The sequence below is a fragment of the Theropithecus gelada genome, chromosome 18, assembly GCF_003255815.1.
Source record: "Theropithecus gelada isolate Dixy chromosome 18, Tgel_1.0, whole genome shotgun sequence".
In the NCBI taxonomy this organism is placed as follows: Eukaryota; Metazoa; Chordata; class Mammalia; order Primates; family Cercopithecidae; genus Theropithecus; species Theropithecus gelada.
In genome coordinates this window covers 69194011-69215629 of record NC_037686.1, presented here as the reverse complement: position 1 = coordinate 69215629, position 21619 = coordinate 69194011, and the positions used below count along the sequence as shown (strand labels likewise).

The 21619-nt window shown below is 49.6% G+C and overlaps 1 protein-coding gene across 1 annotated transcript in view; it reads left to right on the top strand.

The window, feature by feature from the left end:
• The window catches only part of ZNF516 (zinc finger protein 516), a 137311-nt gene that overhangs the window by 44607 nt on the left and 71085 nt on the right, over positions 1–21619 (top strand). Inside the window, exon 3 of the mRNA XM_025365530.1 lies at positions 7939–9905. Coding sequence (XP_025221315.1) covers positions 8096–9905 — 1810 coding nt within the window. The 5' untranslated portion in view covers positions 7939–8095. The remainder of the gene's footprint in view (positions 1–7938; positions 9906–21619) is intronic.

The window sequence follows — 21619 nt, the reverse complement described above, 5'->3', positions numbered from 1 at the left end:
GTCCACAGAAGGCTTTGCAACTGGAGCCTGTGGGTGGGTTTCTTTAATGGCTCTGGGCAAGCCTTTAAAACATCAGAAAGCAATCTTAAAATAAAACACTGCTTTCCATTCGAACAGGTTCCTATTATTCAGATGATTTTTCTTTGAGTTTCTTTCGAAAACTTGAGTTAACTAAAGGTAGTTTTCCAACGTGCGTTTATTACAGCCCTGGAGCTTCCCTGGGTCCTGGGGAGGGTGGGGAGTGGGGGAGGGGGAGGATCAGATAGGGGAAGAGGCCCACTGGGTCCCCCAGAGCTGCTTTGCTTTCAATTGTGTTACGGGAGTGGCAAGTAGGATTTATTTTTTTAACTTTCAGGAAAGATTTGCCAAATTCGGAAAAATGGAAAGAGTTACAAATAAACATCCCAGCAGTTGTTAACATTTTGGTGCATTTGCCTTCTCGCCATCTCTCTCTTTCTCTTTTGTAAACCAACTCTGAATATTTCATTACACATCTCCAAAGAATAAGACCATTCTCCTATATTACCAGCTTAACACAAGTAACAGTAGTTCTCAAATATCCTCTAATACCCAGTCCATATTGAGGTTTAATTTCTACAAAGAGTTCTGGAGCTGCAGTGTGTTTGAATGTGCTTGTTGTAGATGATTATAGCTGTTGGTCAGAGTTTTTAATTGTGTTAAATAACCTGTTATAGTATGAACTGTAAGAGCCCAGTGAATAAGAGGTGTTCCTATTTAGCTATTTGGAATCCAGCTTTCTAGCTGCTATTTTGTCCTTTTGCATTTATTAAACCATGTATTGTCATTGCCAGTGACCAGGTACCTTTGCACTGATACTTCATTCACTTACTGAACAATTACTAATGCTGTCTAAGATGTATTGAAGATTTATAGTGTAGTAAACATTGTGGCTTGCTTGCATTTAAATTGTACTGGAGTATGATAAAATAGATATTGCTATCATTTACATTTTAAAGATGAAGAAGTGGACTGAGGAACAGAGAGGCTGAGACACTTGCTCAGGGTCACACAGCTGACCTCAGGTAGTGGCAGAACTGGGTTTTAATCCCAGGTAGTCTGGCTGCCCCTCACGACTTGTTGGGTCACCAGACTCTTATCATTGGCTGAAGGAGATCAGGAAGGCTGTACTGTACCTGGGTGATGGTTGGTCAGCCTCATCACAGGTGGGGCAGGGACGCAGGCGTGAGGACCAGAGGGGAGCATCATGAGCATGGTTACTGGGAGGCTGCTGGGCCGGAGTAGGGCTCCGGGCTCTAGATGTGGGGGTCCAGGGCAGCTGTGGGGTTCAGACCTTGGGAAGCCAAGGTGAGGAGTTTGGCTTCATCTTGCAGACTTGGGGAGCCTCCGAAGGGCTGGGAGTCTCCTGGAGACAGGCCCTGTCTGCGCTCTGGAATGATGGCTTTGGCTTGAGTTGGGCACATGGATTCAAGAGTGAGTTGGGAGGTGCATCCAACAGGACGCGGGGTTATTACTGGGCACTGCTGAGCTGGGGAGGGAGGAGCCAGGGAGGACCTGGTGTTTTGTGCTTGGGTCATGAAAAGTACTTAGAATTCAAGCCACACCAGTGTGGTTCCCAGGTGAGCCTCAGGCTCCCAGGGGAAGACCTGGCCAGTCCTTGCAAATATAGTGAATTGCTTCCCTCCTGGCCTTCTGGAAACTTCTCCTTGTCTTACTGGTGTGCTGCCAGCATGCTTTGATAATGGTATGCTTCCCTGTCTGACTTTGAGTTCCTCGAAGCCGGGTGCTTTTTCTGAGTCATCTTAGATCTCTGGCTCTTGATACGAGACGTAGCACTTGCTAGGTGCTCAGAAGTGCTTGTGCGGAGATCCCCTCGTTAGCACCTGACGGCACCGCCCTAGGACTGGAACACCTCTAAGGAACCTGCCGTCACCTGAAGTTGCTCGGGGACGTGGACAGAGTTCTTCTGCTACGTTTGTGCTGTACGTACCCCTGGCTTTGTGAACATGGCTTTCCTTCTGGCTGAGTGTGTTGGACCAAGACTTTGCAGTGCTTGTTTCTAAAGAAGTTTCTGTAGCATCAGTGGGGTTAACCCTGGGTACACATTTCTTCACACCGGGAAGTGTTTCAGCAGCTTACCGGGGCGTGTGTCAGGAAGTGACTTTTCTGCTCTGTATTAGGTCAAAAAGGCAGTTCTTCCTCACTTACAGAAGGGATTGGTTAGTTGAAATATTGGCCCACAGAGTAAATTTATCCCAAATTTAGCAAATATAAGTAATCTGGAGAAAGTCACTTAATTTCAATTGTATGATATAGGCAAAAAAAGAAAGACAACGAAAAGAAAAAAAAAAAATCCAGCGGTACGGCAGCAGCCTTAATATATATGTCTTTAGATGTTTTTAGATGTTTACATGGTTAGTTTTAAAGTGTAGCTACGTATTTTATTTTCTACTTTTATATTTTGTCCTTTCTTTAGCCTCTCCCTTTCTCCGTTACAATGTATTTTTATGTTATGAGTAAACAGTTCTTTCAAACATTTTACTTCTTCCTATTTTTTAATAAATGTGATTGTTACCTAAGTTTTTCAAAATGAAATAAATTTTTTATTTCAAAAATTGTATAAGGCATTTAAAAAAGCCTCAAGCTGTTCATTACATCTCTGGGTAAATAAATACACGCGCCCCCCCCCCCCCACACACACTCAGAGCAAGAGATCCATTGGAAGTCTGCTTTAAAACCCTGATCAGCAAATCATATTTATGCCTAAACAATTAAATTACAGTTTTGTCTGGCAAGTTCCCAATTCCAACCTTGGAAAAAGTTTGTAATACATCTTACCCTAACAACAAAACTGTGATTCGACACACAGGCACACCGTGTGTTCAGATGGGTCCCTGCCGTCCGGTGTGCGTGGGCGCCATATTGCACGTCAGCTGGACACAGGCTGTACCCTCCAGCTTGGCTCTGAACATCTGTGCTGTTGCAGAACTTTTCCGTATTCACTGTAGTTTGGGTGGCAGGTTTGCGTGCACAAGTTTTATAAGGCTGGTGATCTCCAGGCCCATGTGTTACAGGGAGAGTTGGAACAACAACTTGGATTTGGCGTGCGTTTGAGAAAGTGGAATAGGGCAGCCCAGGACGGAAATGTCTGTGGCTGGAACTGAGGTGGGTAACAGTTTATCACACGGCGCTGCTCCTATGTGAGGCATGCCCCACTAGGGACCAGGATAAAGGTGGAGAAGGCATCCGGTCGAAGCCCTCCTGGCTTACAGGGGTTGGCGGGATTTAAAGCACATCCCATCGTGCCAGCAGGGCGGCTGACGTCCTGATAATCCTCCTAATTGGGGCGGCCGCCCATGGTGTGTTTTGAAGTTGGAAGCTCTGAGGACAGCATTCTTGTTCTTTTTTTGGAAGGGATGCCCTTGTCTTAAATAGCAATTTTTGCCTGCAGCTAAAAAGAATGATTACAAAGATCTTTCGATTTGGCCACTGAGTAACCCCTTAGGAGAGTTAGTTGCAGGGAATTAATTTTTGACTGTTTCTTTAAAGTTTGAGAAACTCTGCTAGTCAACCATGGACATCAGGAGGGGATCACTTAATGGACCCCTGGGCAGAGGCAGCTTTGCTCATGTTTCCTTAAGATAATGGCGGTTTGGGATTAACTTGGTTACTTTTTCAGCACTTTTTCCATTTCTACGTTTATGTATCTTTCCCTTCAAAATGTTCTTAAGTCCTCTAAAGACACATCCTGTGCAGTTCTCCCAGGGATTTATAGCAGGGCTTATTTTTGAAAGATGGGACAGGCGGAGAAGTAGTGAGCAGGAGATCGGAGAGAAAGAAGAGCTTGCTTTGTTGATCACAGGGCATCGTTGTTGATGCTCCTCCTTGAACGTCTGCCTGTAAACTGCAGGGCTCTGCAAGTTTTGGGGAAAGCGTTTAAGTGAGTTGAAGGAAATGGAGACTGCATTCTCTACTCGCCGGGTGCCTGAGGGCCAGGGTTCAGGCTCTAGCTAGGGTTGGGGTACTGGGGACTCAGGGCTGTGCAAGGATGGGATGGGTCCGATGCTGGCACAAGGCCCTTTCAGATGTGCAAGAGCCACGCTGCTTGATACTGTGCCATCTTCTGCTCAGCCGTGGTCATGGTCCAGGATGCTGGGGTGCTGCTGCTGAGCTGGGCTAGAGGGGGCTGTGTTTGGGGGCTCTGGTGATCCACGAGCGAAAGTGTCTGTTTCCCCAGTACTCCTGGAAGGCCCCAGCAGGGCAAGCTGCTGCCTAGGATGAGAAGAGGAGCCCAAGTGCCAGGTGTGTGTTTGTCTGGATGTCCCTGGGGTCTGGATGTTGTGGGCTCTGAGGTGGTCACTGGATTTTATAGAAGGAGGCATTTGCAAGGGACTTCAGTGACACATGGCTGTTGCTTCTTGTTTCTCTGTGCCTGACATAGGAGGGGACGGGTTGAGGGTGTGAAGGACATGCCTAGAAAGGCATGTGGCTGGTGACTGGGAGCATGAGGGCTGGGACCCGGGTTCCCAACTGCACGTGTGCACTTTGTACTGAATACCCTGTGTTGGCCGTGACCCTGTGACCTGCACGCTGACGAGTGCACAGCTGCTGGCACACAGCTGTCTGGCACGGAGGCTGCTTCTCTGGGCGCAGACCCCACAGGAGCTGCTGCTCTGAAAGAAGGCAGGAGCCGATAGCCATAGAGCGCAGAGTTTTGGTGATTGGTGTGAGTCTTTGCACCGAACAAATCTCATTTTGCTTCATGCTGCACTTGAGGCCTCCTTCTTATGGCCCTGACCAGGCCTGGGCTCCTCCTCGGCGAATCCTGTCTTCGTAGCTGGCTTCTGGCGGTTTAATTCTCTTGAACTAGAGAACTGTCTTGACATTTATTGTCCTTTATAGATAAACGTTGGAGGTCTAGGGGATTCTGTAAAATTATTTCAGAGCCACCAATTTCCAGGATTTTAGTTGTTTTTTTTTTTCCTCCCTGTAAACGTATTTTCTATGATTGTTCACACTGTAAGGTTTTTATACCACATCCAGTCACTAAGTTAGATATAAACAGTGTGCTTCATTCATACTTTGAATATCAGATTCAGCATTTTTGTGGGGGAGTGAACTGGGGCCTGGGGAAAGATAAGGCTTCCTGTGGATCACTTGCCTTGTAAAATCATCATAAATCATTACACAGCCATCCACAATGTGTGCCAAGACCAAAATCATTTAAATTAGCTTGGAGTGAAAGGTCATTTAAGAAATCTTCTTGGTAAGCTTATTTGTTTCTCCAGTTTTGGGGGAAATTTTAATTTTTGTTTGTTTGTTTGTTTTTGAGATGGAGTCTTGCTCTGTCACCCAGGCTGGAGTACAGTGGCGTGATCTCAGCTCACTGCAACCTCCGCTTCCCGGGTTGAAGTGACCCTCCTGCCTCAGCCTCCCGAGTAGGTGGGACTACAGGTGTGCACCACCATGCCTGGCTAATTTTTGTTTTTTGTTGGAGCAAGTGGGTTTTGGCTCCTCCGGGCGGGCATCTCTCTCGTGCCCGCTCTGTTGCTTGGCTGTGCTGGGTGCGTCCCTGGAGGAAGGAGCAGAACCTCTGTGTTGCTGCTTTTCATTTGCTGCTGAGGCTGCGCCTGTTTCCTTAGGTGCCTCCAAAGCTTGTCAGCAGGGAGCTTTCTAGAAAGACATTGTGAAGCCTGTAATTCTTGGTAAGGTTTCTACCTGGCGCTGTATCTGCCTGCGAGAGGGTACAGCATGGGGTCTTTTCAGGAGGCTGCTGTCTTGCTGTTGTCTGGCCCTCGGGAGTTGAAGTATTAATACAAAATGCTCAGAATCCCAGACCCCCGTGGGGGAGGTTTGGGGACACGGGACACGCTTGACACCCGACACTGATTTTTTAGCTCACGCCCCTTCACCCCCTCAGGTCTATTATCAGTGTGCTTTTCTGTGTCCCATCTGCTTCTGTGAAAACCTTCCAGGCTGCAAAACTCAGAGCAAACGGGGACCTGCCACCCCAGGTCTCTTCTAGGGAGACCCTGTCATCTTTGCACGGAAGCTGTGTGTGGATGTGTTGTGTGTTTCTCAGCCAGAAATTCGGAGCTGCTTTGGGTTCTATAGATGTTTAAGTCGGAGTTCTTAGTGTGTGTGAGATTGTAGGTTTATAAAAACACGCTTCCTTTCTGTGTGAAATCACTTGGGTTTTCAGAACACCGCCCGTCTGGGTGCCTCACTGTGCAGGTCTGGAGCCGGCCCCGGAAGGGAGACCCTCTCTGGGCCCTTGGAAGCAGGAAATGGATTTGTTCTGTACAGAGATGAGCGGATGAGCAGAGCCTGTCCCTGGGGAGCTGTCTGTGCAGCCCCTCCCTCTCGAACACACTCAAGCACTGACCTGAGAGACTCGGCATCTCTCATATCCTTCCTAACTGGCTCATCATTCTGCTTCTTTCCCTTACCCTGTGTCAGGTGGGATTCCTGTTTTTACTGAAGAGTTGCTTTTCTCCTTGCACCATTTAGGCCTCTTTGGTTGGATACAAGCATTTTGATTCATGCATCCCCCGTCCTTGGTGGGGGCCCGTTCTGTGCTGGACACAGGTACACTCTGGCAGGCTGCCCTTTGCCTGTGTGCCTGGAGGGAGCGGGCCTCTGCCCTCCTCACACTCTGGTGGGTGGGATGGGCATGCAGGTGGTGGTGGGCATGCAGGGTGGTTGATGCTGTTTTCAGGCTTGGGCACAATCTCTGGGAGCAGACCCACCCTTACTAGGAGGATGCTGTGAGAATTTGACCTGTGGCATAGTGGGGGGCAGAGCGGAGAGGCCGCATGGTCTCAGGAGGTTGGGGATAGGGCTCTTCAGGCCATCTGGGGATCAGCACTCAGTCCTGTGCCAAAGCCTGAGGTTCCTTTTTGGGGAGAGTGGGCAGGGGACCAGGGGAGAAAGCACAAAGCCCAGAAGGAAAGGCGATTATGAGCCAGGCCAGAGAACGGGCTTTGTCTGAGGGGCGGCAGGCACCACGGCCAGCAGGGGCTGATCTGTAACTAATCTCGTGGTCAAGCGCACACAGAAGTAGAGTCAGGCAGGACGGCTTCAGTCGCAGGGTCCTGGAGCTGGCACTTCGGGAGCTCAGGGCGTCGTTTCCACACCGTGTTGGTTCTCCTTTATGGAGTCGTCTGTGCTCTTAGCAAAAGACTCGTTTCTTTAACGTCTACACACAATTATATACAGGCACACACTGCATAGGGATGTGCCAGTGTTGGACCACATATACTACAGTGGTGCCGTTGCATTACAGTGCTGTAATTTGCCATTGTGTTACACTTACCTACAGCCTTCAGTAGAGTAGCTCGCTGTATGGGTTTGTAGCCTAGGAACAATGGGCTTCACCATATAGCCTAGGTGTGTTGTGGGCTGTGCCATCTGGGGGTGTATGTGTGTCCACGGTAGTATGTCTGCACAGGGACGAAATCGCCTAACAATGCATTTCTCAGCTCGTATCCCATTGGCTAAGTGGCATGTGACTGTTTGTGAAGTGCCATCAACTGTTGTCACCACCTGTGCAGCTCACCCTCCATCAGCCCAGGAACTGGGCTTTTCCCAAACCTTGCTTTCCTCTGTCCCTGATTCCTACATGGTCTTGCAGAGTAGTTTGTATTCCTCACACTCCTACACACTCTGGTACTACAGTCTCTCCTTAAAGATTCGATGCCTTGTTGGGAATAGATAATTATTTTGGTGCACAATCATTATTTATGTTAATGATTTAACACAATTCATTATTGATAATTAACATGCTGATTTTTAATAAAGAAAGCGGCTACTCTTGCCTCTGTTTGAAGTGGTGTTGGTGCCCCTTTTCTTAGTGTGGGTTGGATGGGTATGTTTTGGGGAGCATGTGGGGGTTCCCGCAGCCATGCCGGTGCCCACTTCGCCAGGAGCTTTGCTGATGATGTTCCGTCTCTGTTTTAGGTGCTGGCTGCCAGCTGCTGCGCCCCCGATGTAGAAGGTGCACCTCCTGGGAGCTGGCCCGTCTTTTGGCTCTTCTGACCATGGAGAGATAGGACGGTCCCTGCAGCCCGCGCGAGAGAAAGCTGTGCCGCCACCACCGGCCGCGCCCGTCCTTCGGATGGATCGCAACAGAGAGGCCGAGATGGAGCTGAGGCGAGGCCCCAGCCCCACCAGGGCCGGCCGGGGCCACGAGGTGGATGGGGACAAGGCTACGTGCCACACTTGCTGCATCTGCGGCAAGAGCTTCCCCTTCCAGAGCTCGCTTTCGCAGCACATGCGCAAGCACACGGGTGAGAAGCCCTACAAGTGTCCCTACTGCGACCACCGGGCTTCCCAGAAGGGCAACCTGAAGATTCACATCCGGAGCCACCGCACGGGGACTCTGATTCAGGGACACGAGCCAGAGGCGGGTGAGGCGCCGCTGGGCGAGATGCGCGCCTCCGAGGGCCTGGACGCCTGCGCCAGCCCCACCAAGAGTGCCTCGGCCTGCAACCGGCTGCTGAACGGGGCCTCACAGGCCGACGGCGCCAGGGTTCTGAACGGGGCCTCGCATGCCGACAGCGGCAGGGTCCTGCTGCGGAGCAGCAAGAAGGGGGCGGAGGGGTCCGCATGCGCCCCGGGGGAGGCGAAGGCCGCAGCCCAGTGCTCCTTCTGCAAGAGCCAGTTCGAGCGTAAGAAGGACCTGGAGCTGCACGTGCACCAAGCGCACAAGCCGTTCAAGTGCAGGCTGTGCAGCTACGCGACGCTGCGGGAGGAGTCGCTGCTGAGCCACATCGAGAGGGACCACATCACCGCGCAGGGGCCCGGCGGCGGCGGGGCCTGCGTGGAGAACGGCAAGCCCGAGCTGAGCCCCGGGGAGTTCCCGTGCGAGGTGTGCGGCCAGGCCTTCAGCCAGACCTGGTTCCTGAAGGCGCACATGAAGAAGCACCGGGGCTCCTTCGACCACGGCTGCCACATCTGCGGCCGTAGGTTCAAGGAGCCCTGGTTCCTCAAGAACCACATGAAGGCGCACGGCCCCAAGACGGGCAGCAGGAACAGGCCCAAGAGTGAGCTGGACCCCATCGCCACCATCAACAACGTGGTCCAGGAGGAGGTGATCGTCGCCGGCCTGAGCCTCTACGAGGTCTGCGCCAAGTGCGGGAACCTGTTTACAAACCTGGACAGCTTGAACGCCCACAACGCCATCCACCGCCGGGTCGAGGCCAGCCGCACGCGCGCCCCGGCCGAGGAGGCGGCGGAGGGGCCCCCGGACACCAAGCAGTTCTTCCTCCAGTGCCTGAACCTGAGGCCGTCTGCGGCCGGCGACGCGTGCCCAGGCGCACAGGCCGGACGGCGGGTGGCCGAGCTGGACCCGGTCAACAGCTACCAGGCCTGGCAGCTGGCCACGCGGGGCAAGGTGGCCGAGCCAGCCGAGTACCTCAAGTATGGGGCCTGGGACGAGGCGCTGGCCGGGGACGTGGCCTTCGACAAGGACAGGCGCGAGTACGTCCTGGTGAGCCAGGAGAAGCGCAAGCGCGAGCAGGACGCAGCGGCCGCTCAGGGGCCCCCGCGTAAGCGCGCGGCTGGGCCTGGGGACCCAGCGCCCGCTGGCCACCTCGATCCCCGCTCGGCCGCGCGCCCCAACCGCAGGGCCGCAGCCACCACCGGCCAGGGCAAGTCCTCCGAGTGCTTCGAGTGCGGCAAGATCTTCCGCACCTATCATCAGATGGTGCTGCACTCGCGCGTGCATCGCCGCGCGCGCCGCGACAGGGACAGTGACGGGGACCGGGCGGCGCGGGCCCGCTGCGGATCACTCAGTGAGGGTGACTCGGCTTCCCAGCCCAGCAGCCCCGGCTCCGCCTGTGCCGCTGCCGACTCCCCAGGCTCTGGCCTGGCGGACGAGGCTGCCGAAGACAGCGGTGAGGAGGGCGCCCCCGAACCTGTACCAGGTGAGCAAGTGTACCCAGGTAGCCCAGGTCCTGGGATCCCAGGCTCAGGGGGTTCCTGCTCCCAGGTAAACGTATAATCAGGTAGCCTCGCTCATTAGCCCGTTATCCAGCTAGACCTGTGCTCAGGTGACACTGGGCCTCAGGACTCCACGCCCAGGTGGCCTTGTGCCCTTGCCCAGGGTCCCTGTGCCCAGGTGACTCCACACCCAGGAATCTGTCCCCAGTATGGACCTGGAGCTCGCACTGCTGAGTGCAGATACAGACACCCATCAGGTCCCCTTGCAGCCCCTTTCAGTGTTTGCATACACACACCTTTGACCTCTAGGGTTGATGGTCTCACCTGAGCATCTGTAATCCTAATTTTTGAGCAAAGAACACCATCATGGATCCCTTCTGAGACAAATTCCCTCCCCTCCCTTTTCTGCCTCAGACCCAGTTCTCACCATACGATGCGCGCGCAGACACACACACACACACACACACACACACACACACACACTCTCTCTCAATTTCCTCCACTCTAGCTGGGTAGAAGACTGTCTTCAAATTGGTGTGCAGTTATAATTAATCTCCTTGGATTCAAGTAACCCTGTGGGTTTAGAGACAGTTAATTGGAACAGATTACTTTCCACATAGTAGCCATGTAAATATTTAAAGATGCTTGGCTAACTTTGTTTTCATAATTCTCCTACTTTCTATAAATTTTAAACATTTTGATATTTTCTTTATTATTTTTTGCTTTGCATAATTGTTTTAAGTGGAAAGTGATGTTTCAGTGATAGAACTTGCATGTTTCTCCACAAAGCCAAAGATGTTTTCCCCTTCTCTGCAATGCTGTTCCTGACTGTTGCTTTTTACCTGGACTTTCAAGAGTATTAGAAATCAAAGCCCGGGGCAGGGCTCTTTATATTCTGTGGTGAAGAAGATGACTGCTATGCTATATTATTTCACAACAAAACAAAAGACAGTGTCATTTTTCCTTGTTAGAGATTTGGCCAAACCTGGACAGAGTTTATTACAGTCTTATGCAGTGTGTTATATGAGGGTCTGTTACATTGAAATGCATATTGAGTCAACAAATATGTAGAAGGCAAGTCTTTTCTCCTGTAGCAAAAGCTGTGCTGAATCCATGCCCAGGTTGTGAGCGTCTACATAGGTAAATGAGTCTTCAGTAATGTGAATTTGAACTTCTCATTTCTTAGTCATTGGTCCCCGTGGGAGAAACAGGAGAACATGGCCTTCTCTGAAAATGCAGTGACCATTCAGTGAACATGTTTGGATTCTTTGAATAATTTGTCATGTGAAACCGTGTTGACCCCCTCATGACCCTTGGTTGACGTCTTTTAAGTTTAATTCTTGGTGTTCTTTTTTTATTTTTATAAATATAGATTTTACTGGTTATGTTCCGGCACTTTTTGGAGCACATGCTGGATAAAATATTGGGCTAGTACTATGGTTTTTTTTTTTTTTTTTTCTTCCCACTTTGAAGAGAAATATTCTTAATATTTGGAAAAGGTCTTGGGCCTCACTCACCCCATTGATTATGATGGTGGTCACATGATTCATAATAAGCTAATCCAGTAGTGCTTTTAGAAATAAAGAAGTTGGAAAGATCAAATGATTTCCATCATAAATTGGAAGATACTCTTTTTTCTTTTCAGGCTCATTAAATTTTAGAGACTGATTTTTTTTGTTGTTTTTTTGTTTTTTTTGAGACTGAGTCTCGCTCTGTTGCCCAGGCTGGAGTGCAGTGGTGCGATCTCGGCTCACTGCAAACTCCACCTCCCGGGTTCACGCCATTCTCCTGCCTCAGCCTCCCAAGTAGCTGGGACTACAGGCGCCTGCCGCCCTGCCCGGCTAATTTTTTGTATTTTTTAGTAAAGACAGGGTTTCACCGTGTTAGCCAGGATGTCTCAATCTCCTGACCTCGTGATCCACCCGCCTCGGCCTCCCAAAGTGCTGGGATTACAGGTGTGAGCCACCGTGCCTGGCCCTAGAGCCTGCTATTTATGTCTTAAAGACATTATGTATATTTTTCTCTATATGTAACTTTTTGAGAAAGTTAATACAGATCTCAGCTGATTCTGTAACAAGACATATATCATAGTTGAATGTAACGAACAGTTGGTGATAGAATAAATAGGATATTTCAGCTTATTGAGAGAGGACAGAAATTTATGGTGCGACAGAGGCATAAAACATGCAAGAGCCTTGTTAGGTGTATGTGGGTCACTTTCCGTAATCCCAAAGGACAGTATCTTTCTACCTAAAAACACAAATTTTTCACTTACAACAGCCCCTTTAATAGTCTAGTGTAGCAACAAATTACTAATTTGTGGGTATTCCTTAAGGAGAGAGACCATGTTCCATCGATTTAACTACTCTCAAAACACTGCGATTTGCGGAATTTGGCCCAGGTCTTTCACAGGGCTAGCCTGGAAAAGAAACTGGGTATTCTGAATCTTAACGTTTAAATCTGCGGCGTTCCTTTCTTTTTCTGAAAAAATACACGCAACTTTGAAAAATGCTTGCCTTTCCTGTTACTAAAAAGATGACTTAGTTCTTTGAGCATTAGGTTATTTTAAATTCTCGGAACTCTGATGGGATGATTGGTTAACACTGTTAGGTAGAGCAGCTATGTAGAGATTGAGGAACGAAAGATAACGGTAGTCCTCATAAGCAGCGGCCAGCCTGCCTGTGGGAGCAGAGTTGAAATTAGAATTCAGATCTATGCGACCATTCCAGTAAAACCCAGTTGTGCCATAATTTTACCCGAACATTTTCTTTGACATCTAGGAATTGATTTGAATGCTGTTTCTGGATCTGGAAATAATTTGCATTATTAGATTAACTGAAAGAAACTCCTCTCCTTTTTTTTATGGAACATGTTTCCTCAGTTGAATGTTGCCATCTATTCCTCTGGAAAGTTCCGATATTCACGTTACTTTTATCCCCATATAAGACTTGGTCGCAGCAGCTCTCATTATTGACTTAAAATAGTAGAAGTGCAAAATTCTGAAAAAAGCCAGTCATTGGGAATATGTTACTAGATTTAAATCTTCCACTGAGAAAGGGACGTGACATGAACAGAAAGTCCACTTTTGGACTTCACAAAAAATTAATATTTTTAGTAGGAAAGAGGGGTGAAAGGGCATCTAATTGGAGTTTATAAAAATCAACATTTCCCACATTCCCAAACACAAGGAAGCTCAGGGAGCTTAGAAACCATCACTAAGGAAAAACGAGTATTGCTTTGCAAGGGGACATATAAACCTTCAGTGTATGGGCCGAAATAGAATTCTGCTCAGAAAGCATTTAGGCGATTCAGGAATAACAGAAGCACGCAGAGAGTCTGCACATCTCTGGAAGACTTGCTCTCAGAGTTCATGCCATCCTGAGAAGTGCCCGGACTGGGCTGCCTGGTGCCCAGGCCACGGCAGATACTCTAAGGTACTCGTAATGCGCAGTCCATCGTTTAGCTGCATACCATTCAAGACTAATTTTACTACTCCAGTTTTTCACCACTTCTTGTTATGCTAATATCTGTCATGTAAAATCCGTATTCCGTCCTGTTGAACCCACCCTCACTTTTTAGATACTCACTGCGACTCAATAGATGGGATACCCTCAAGTTTTAGATGACGTTGTGGGAAGTTAGAAGTACAGTTGGTCTTCTGTATCCATGGATTCCGCATCTTTGGATTCAACCAACCACAGCCTGAAAATATTAAAAAAAAGATGGTTGTTTCTGTACTGAACATATACAGGCCTTTTTTTGTTATTATTCCCTAAACAGCACAGCAGAATTTATAGAACATTTACATTGCCTTATTATAAGTAATCTAGAGATGATTTACAGTGTACGAGAGATGCGGTTAGGTTACACGCAGGTATTTACACCAGGGACTTGAGCATCCTGGATTTCGGTATCGGGGGAAGGCCTGGAATTGGGGGAAGTCCCACAAGAGACGATTGTGTTAAACTGTTTTTGATCAACATAATGGCAAATTATATGACTCAACTTAAGAGAATAAAAAGAGTGGTTGAACAATTGCCTTGGTATTATATGCAATTTGAAGAATCAAGGAAAGAGTGTTTAAAGAAGAAAAAAATGGTCAAGGGAAGGAAAGGTAATTAAAGGAGGAAATGGATCTACCTTCAGAGTGTCTCCTGTTTCCCATCCCCTGGCTGGCTGCCTCACTGCCGCCCTGCAGCCCAATAGCGCCGTCCTTAGAGCCCATCTTCTTTCCACCGTCACCAACCACACTCAGGCTTTTGCCGTAAGGTATTTGCCGAGCTCGTGCTTGGAGGCTGGCTGGCTGGCTGTGCTGGTGCGCTGGCTGTGAGGAAGGCCAGGCTGTAGTTGTGCGGCTGCACAGAGGTTCCACAACCATCCTTCCTTCTTTCTAATAGAACTACAGACAGCAATTAGAATAGCTTAGGGAGGGTGACAGACAGAGTGTGTGTGTGTGTGTGTGTGTGTGTGTGTTTTAGACAGGTCTCGCTCTGTCACCCAGGCTGGAGTGCAGTGGCACAATCTCAGCTCCCTGCAACCTCCACCTCCGGGGCTCATGCCATTCTTTCACCTCAGCCTCCAGAGCAGCTAGGACTACAGGCGGTGACGACCACACTTGGATAATTTTCGTATTTTTTTGGTAGACATGGGGTTTTGCCATATTGTCCAGGGTGATCTTGAACTCCTGGGCTCAAGCGATCCACCCACCTCAGCCTCCCAGAGTGCTGGGATTCCAGGCGTGAGCCATTGCACCTGGCCTGGAGGATGTGTTCACCCGTTGAAATAGGATTGAGGGTGAATCTGGCCAGCAGAAGGGAGAATGGAAAGAGGGGGTGAGCTGGGAGAGGTGTTTGCCTGTGTAGCCAAGCCTGCTGGGCGTGGACAGCCTTTACATGGTACTTCTTCTAAGCGTTTCCTCAAGGTAGAGCAGGAGGAGCTCTCAGAGTGCCTTCACGCATTGACTTTGCAGCCGAATCCAGTCGCGATGCTGAGTCTCTCGGAGACTCAGCGGTGTCCTGGCTTGGACGCACGGCGGGCAAGGCTCCCTCTGAAGCCTGGTGGTGTCCTGGCTCGGACGCACCATGGGCAAGGCTCCCTCTGAAGCCGAGTCCTGGGTTGGGAAGAGCGCTTGTCCTCACACATGCTTCATTGTGGGTCCCGTGGGAGGCTCAAAATGATTCAAAGAAAGAGGTTGTGGACCAAGGAGGAGGGAAAACGAGTGAAGTGCGTTCATCCAGGGGAAGTTCGAAGTGTAGGCGGGAAATAGCATCCAGTTTAGCTGGGGGAAGGAAAGCACACACGGCTGGGAACAATTTCATGGCAAACGCCACTCCATGGCCTGGAGGTGTGGGATGCGCTCATTCTGAGGGGGTCTCGGTGGCATTGGGGCCCTCTGTTAAACAGGAGCTTGCAGAATGGGTAAAGGTAAAAACCACCAGGCCAGCTCCCCTTAGTATCCTGACAGGTTCACTCGGCTGGACTCTGCCCAGTTCCTTCATCGCGCCGCAGCCCCAGGCTCCTCTTGCGTAATATCTAATAAATGCTCACACATAGACTGCTCTGCTGCTCCTGAAGTGCAGGGGTGACAGGCCGTCCCAAAGTCAGGTGCCCCCAAAAAGTGAGTGCTGCTGTCTGCCATGTGGCCCGTGCCAGGCCCCACAGGGCTCCCTGGGGTGTTTAACCAGGTGAGCCAGAGAACAAAACCAGAGTGGGAATCTGGTGAGACAGAAACTCGGAAGAACGGAGACCGAGGTCACAAGCTGCAGGCTGATCGCAGGCTTCGGAAGAGCTGGCACCGTGTGCCCCGCAGAGGGCCCTTAAGGGCTCTACCTGGAGCCAGGACACCCTCCATGGCTTTACCCTGTACTGAGTTCTGAGGAGTTTATTTCGTTGGGAGTAAAGTATGAGTTGGAAAACCCTGATAATAAATTGTTGTTTAGTCTAAAAATGCAGCAGTGTTCTTCCAGAGAAATATTCAGATGTAGTTGACAGTCACATGCAGAATGCCTTGTGATGTAGTCAGCATCTTAGCAACCGGAGCCCACTCTGAATCCGCGCTCCCGCACGCGTGGACACGACGGTGATTGTTCGTACGGCCCTGGGTGTCCTCGTGTGCTTCCCGAGTTACCAGAGGAAAATTAAATTATGAGGAGAGTAGTGTCTCCTAAATACGTTTTATTGTATTCTGATTCTTTCAGCGTTGATAATCTATGCATGGCATGCATGCTGATATTTGCTTGAACAGAGTGCTACATTTTGTGACCTTCCAGAATGAATTTATTAGACTGTGAAAGGCGTTAAGACTCTAGAGATTATACTCTGGGGTTTTCTTCCCGCCACTGAGAAATAACATGTGGGATGTACGTACTCGGTACCGTGAAACAAACATCAGGCAGACATTTTGGTTTGCTGGGAAAATTCAAACACTCGACGTATTTTCTCTTTCTTTTTTGACTCAAGATAGAATCATAGAATTTTTGAGGTGGGAGGGAACTAAGAGGTATCCATTCTGTCCTCCCGTTTTATCAGTAAGGAATCCGGGGCCCAGGGCAGGCTTTCGCCCTATGCCGAATGATATATGTACTGCTGAAAGACGGCACATCATCGGTGGAGGGCACAGAAGCTTGGACTCAGACACGTGGATTTTAATTATCCTTTAGTCACCAAGTCACAGCGTGGTATTATAAGTTCTTCAGCCCCTGGGAATCTGCAGTGTCCTGCCTTGCAGTGGCGGGGTGGGGGCTGTGATTCCCACCGAAGCTGCTGTCCTGGCTGCGTTTCCTGTCTGTGCCTGGCGCACTGTGGGTATCCTACACACACACTCTTCCTGTTAGCGTCCAGTTTCCAGCCTGGCAAAGGGTCCCCTTCCTGGTGTGTCCACGAGGGGCAGGAATGCGTAGTCCCAGGATGGTTCAGATTCTGCATCTGTACCTGTCCCCATGTTGTACGCAGGCCAGGATGCCCCCTAGCCACGGCCATGGTACCCTGTGCAGAAGTCCTGTGGGGTGTGCTGAGTTTCCTTCCTGCCACGTGGGAAGTTACGTAGGATAGACATTCAGTGCATGTTCACTGAAAGAGAAGTTTGTAATATTCTCGGACTCCAGTGCCAATGGATGCGTTTACAGATTCTTATCGGATGGAACAGATTTCAGCCTTTTCTTTCTTTGCCTATTATGCTAAACTTCTTTACTTCAATTCTCCTTTCCCTGCTAGATTTAGCATTTTCCAGTCTGCAGGAGGGGTGGTGCTGGATACGACTTTCAGCCCTGAACCTGTTGGGTGAATGTCACTGTTGCCGTGTCGTGAAGAAGTGGCGCTCGGTCCTCCCAGGTGTGCCTTGAACTTGTTACTCTGGCTTAAAATGGAAGGGCTCCTCTTTGTAGATTTCATCTATCAACAGTGAACAGAAACACCTGAATTTGGTTTTTGCACCCCGTTCCCATGAGATAGGGCATCTCACGGACCAGGCAGGATCGCTCCTGGTAAAGAGGGAGGTCTGATTTCACTCCGAGCCGTCAGTTCCTGACCAGCTGGAAGAACGGACAGCAGCAGCCGGAGCAGCAGGTGCTGGGCTGGGTCAGGCGTTGCTGAGGGGTGTGTGCACCTGTGAGAAAAGGTGCTGGTGGTCACGGTGGGGTTTCCCGGCCAGGAGAGGTGTGATGCCATGGAGCCGTGTGCACCCCTGTGGAGCTGGGGATGTGGCACCCTGCACGTGTCGTGTCACCCTGAGAGGGTGCCTTGCTGCTGAGCTGTCCGGGAGATTCCAGTCATTCTGACTGATGATTCTGCACCCTCCTGTGTTGGTTGTGTTGTCACCCTCCTGTATCTGTGATGTGCTGCGTCTAAGCCCATCCCTTCTCAATACTTCACTAGGCGTTTGCTTAAAGCACAGATACCCACCCTTCTGCCAGCCCTTGGGTGTTCCTCCTTGCGAGCCGAGGAGGCTCCCAGCTCCATATACATTTCAGCTCTGGCACCTGCCCGTCTTCTCCCCTCTCCACCTTGCTGTGCCTCGAACACTATGCCCAGACTCAAGGCTACCATGTCTCCTCCACAAGACCTGAGCATCCAGCCGCGACGCAGCACCCAGGGTGGAATGCAAACCTGGGCCTCAGGCTGGCCCCATTCCTCCCCGTTGCGCCCCTCTCTAGCCTGGACATGTTCTTTTCAGGCAGAATGAACCTCTGTGTCCCCAGCATCCGCCTTGGGTCAGGCGTCCTGGAATTGCCATCTCATTGAAGGCGGGGGCCGGACTTTCTTTTTCTAGAGGGCCCCGCAGGACTCATGCTAAGAACAGTGGCTGGAGCTGCACCTTGATGAATCCTGTTCTTCAGAGTTGACAGCGAACTACGTGGAGAAATGTATTCAGGAGTGGGTAGTTTTGCACAGGAGTACTCAGCGCTCAGTAGTCCTTGTTACTGGATGTCTAGACTCTAGAGATCTTCCTGTCTGATCACAGAAACAGGATGACCAGCAGTCACAGCAGAGGCTGGCCTTACAGTTAGTATTTAATGGCAGCGTCTCGGGAGCCTACAGAGTCATCAGTGGAAGATGCTGCACTTGTGGATTTCAGTGCTGTTGCCACTCAGGACGTGCGGCCGGGTGTCGCTTCTGGTGTTGTCAGACTTAATGGAGTGAGGATTCGGGGAAGTCACCTTCTTCTTCCCTCCTTCTTCCCTTCTTCTTCCCTTCTTCTTCCCTTCTTCTGACCCTGCACGCCTCGTGTTGGAGCTGTGGCTCTGAGTCGCTGTGTCCGGGACCTTTGTTTCTGAACCGTTGTTACTGTGGACCAGGAGCAGAAGCTGGCTAAGCCCGTTCCCAGTAGAGAGTGATGCTAACATCGAGTGACCCTGGGCATGGGGTCCTGCTTAGGCCCCGGACTGTCACGGCAGGCTTCCTAGAGAGGTTGTTCAGGCCATTGGATGGTTTCCCACCTCAGCACAGAGGGACGTGGGCCTAGTGGCCTTGGGAGGCCAGAGGCTGTGGGAAGATCCATGAATTTCATTGGTGCTGAGGCCCGGAGAGTGGGGCTCTAGGCTCTGGACCCCCGTCTGGGGCTACTCTCCACTGAGCTCCAGCACACAGGGCTCAGGTGACACAGGAGAGTGGGCTGTCAAGGACACAGTTGAATGCATGCTCTCTATTTCAGCTAAGGTGAGGTGATGGGCCTGGTGAGCAGGTAGTGACGGTGCTGGCCGTTTGCACAATATTGGCACTGAAGGCAGAGGCTTAATGGGGTGAAAAGGTAGCAGTGGTGCTAGTGCTTTGCACAGTGTTGGCACTAAAGGCAGAGACCTATGGAAAGAGCAGGTAGTGACATTACTGAGGCTTTGCACAGCTTCACTCAAGGTACAGGCCTATGGGGTGAGCAGGTGTCCATGGTGCTGCTGCTTTGCACGGTGTTGGCGCCAAAGGCAGAGGTCTGCGGAGGAGGGCAGGTGCTGGAGGACTGGCCGTCTCACTGTTTGAGGAGTGCTATGGGCACCACATTTTGAGGACCTCTACATAGAGCCCAAGGCCTGTCCTTTCCTTAAGGAGTCCTTCCTTGTTCAACTGGTGACATCTGCAGAAACCATCTCCAAAGCTTCTCATCCACGGGCACTTTGCCATTGGCCCTGGCATTGGTGGCTGCTTAGAATAGCAGGCCCTGTCCTATTCCTGCCAGGGCAGTGGTGGGCGGGGCCGCCTGAGTGCACCTGGAGGCAGAATGCACGGGGCACTGTTAGTGCATTGCATGTTAGTCCGTTCTTGTGTTTCTGTAAAGGAATACCGGAGACTGGGCAATGTATAAAGAAAAGAGGTTTATTTTGGCCCACGGTTCTGCAGACTGTATAGGGAGCATGGTGCCGGCGTCTGCTTCCTGTGAAGCTTTAGAAAGCTTAGGATCATGGTGGAAGGTCAAGGGGAGCCCATGTGTCCCATGGCAAGAGTGGGAGCAAGAGAGAGAAGGGAAGGCGCCACACACTCTGAAACCACCATATATCGCGTGAACTCAGAATGAGAACTCACTCATTATTGTAATGGCAGCACCAAGCCATTCTTGAGGGTCCTGCGCCCGTGACCCAGACACGACCTATCAGGCCCCACCTCCAACATAGGGAATCGGTTTCAACATGAGGTTTGGAGGCGGCGGATGTCCAAGCCATATCACGCCAGTGCAGGACATTCCAGAGCAACCCCTCTCTCTCTGCTTTCAGGATTGACTTCCTTGTATGACAGGCTCAGTCAGCTCTTAAAGGAAACTGTGGCTTGCAGTTTGATTTGCATCATTCTTAGTCTGCATTTTCATCATGGGCACATTGAATTATTTTATAAGTTTAGACTTTCTTTTAAATGTTTGAAGCATTTAAGTTTTATTTGATAAGTGTTTTTTTGTGTGTGTGTCCTCGTCTCTGGCACAAGTTTTTAATTTTTCATTTTTGTGTGTATGGTTTTTCTTTTTGTGGTTCTTAGATAATTTTCTGTGTGCTGGACCTAATCTGAGGCTAGTTTTTCATGAGGGATTTGTTGGCTATTGATAGGATCCAGTATTTGCATATATAATTTGCATAAGCCTTTGCATATTAAAATGGATTGCCATTTTAGGTCTGTATTTTACTGGAATTTTAAAAAGCTGGGGATATTTGTCTCTGGATTAAAGGTTAGAAAGTAAGACTCCAGTTACTGAGATTTTACCTGATTCTATGTGCGTGGTTCACATAGCGATATCCATTTACAGGAGGCCTTGTTTCCTGCTTTCTTTACAAAGGAAGCCATTGATTTGAAAGAAGTATTTTCACAGATTAGTAAGACATTTGGGCGAACTGTTAGCTGCCAAATATGTTCCTGTATAGATGTGCCAAATCTGAGTGTTACTCATGTTCTTTCTCTTAACTCCAGAATAGTTACTTTCAGCACTATGAATAAACTCTCTTCTACATTTAATACAATTACTGTTTTATTTAATAACCTACTTGGTTACTGAAATGTATCACTTAAAATGATAATTCTGCGGTGCCGTTTGTTGAGCTGGCCATCCTGTAGAAAACTTACATACGTGCCTGAATCTCGTATCTGAAGCCCGATGGAGAGTGGCAGCTGCCTTCAACGTCGTGAAGTTAGGTTGTTGGTACATATGATAATCTCGTGATTGATTCCAGTGTAGACGCTATTGGGATAGTTTGTTCATTGGACTGGACAATTAGAGAACATTTTTGATACTGAAATGATGGTCAGGTTTCCAATCTGACTAGTTAAATCCTGTTTCCTTTGATTTAAAATTAATCTGTGTTGTCACTGGTTTTTCAAAATTGATTGCTACATGACTCATGAGAATATGATTTTTATAGATTGTTTTGGTATTAGACTAGGATGTGATAGGAGTGGAATGGATTGACATTTTTCATTTTTAAGAAATATTGCTGGGTTCTACTTTTTCAAAAACAATGGAAGATGGTAGGTCCAGGACCATGAGGCTGAAATCAAGGCCTAAACCTTCGGAAGCATCATGGATGAGTAGGGAAGCGTCGGTAAGAGCCTTGAAATGCAGTTAAAGGTGCCCCCAGAAGGTGACTCAGGAAGTTCCTGAAGTTCAGGTATGAAAAAAGCAGTTGGAAGGTACTGGCTCGGGAATTTTCAGAAGCTCTGAACAGAAGGTTCTGGACAGGTTGTGCGTCACACCAGCAAGACAGAGTCTCTGCGGTTTCTATGGCGATAGCCC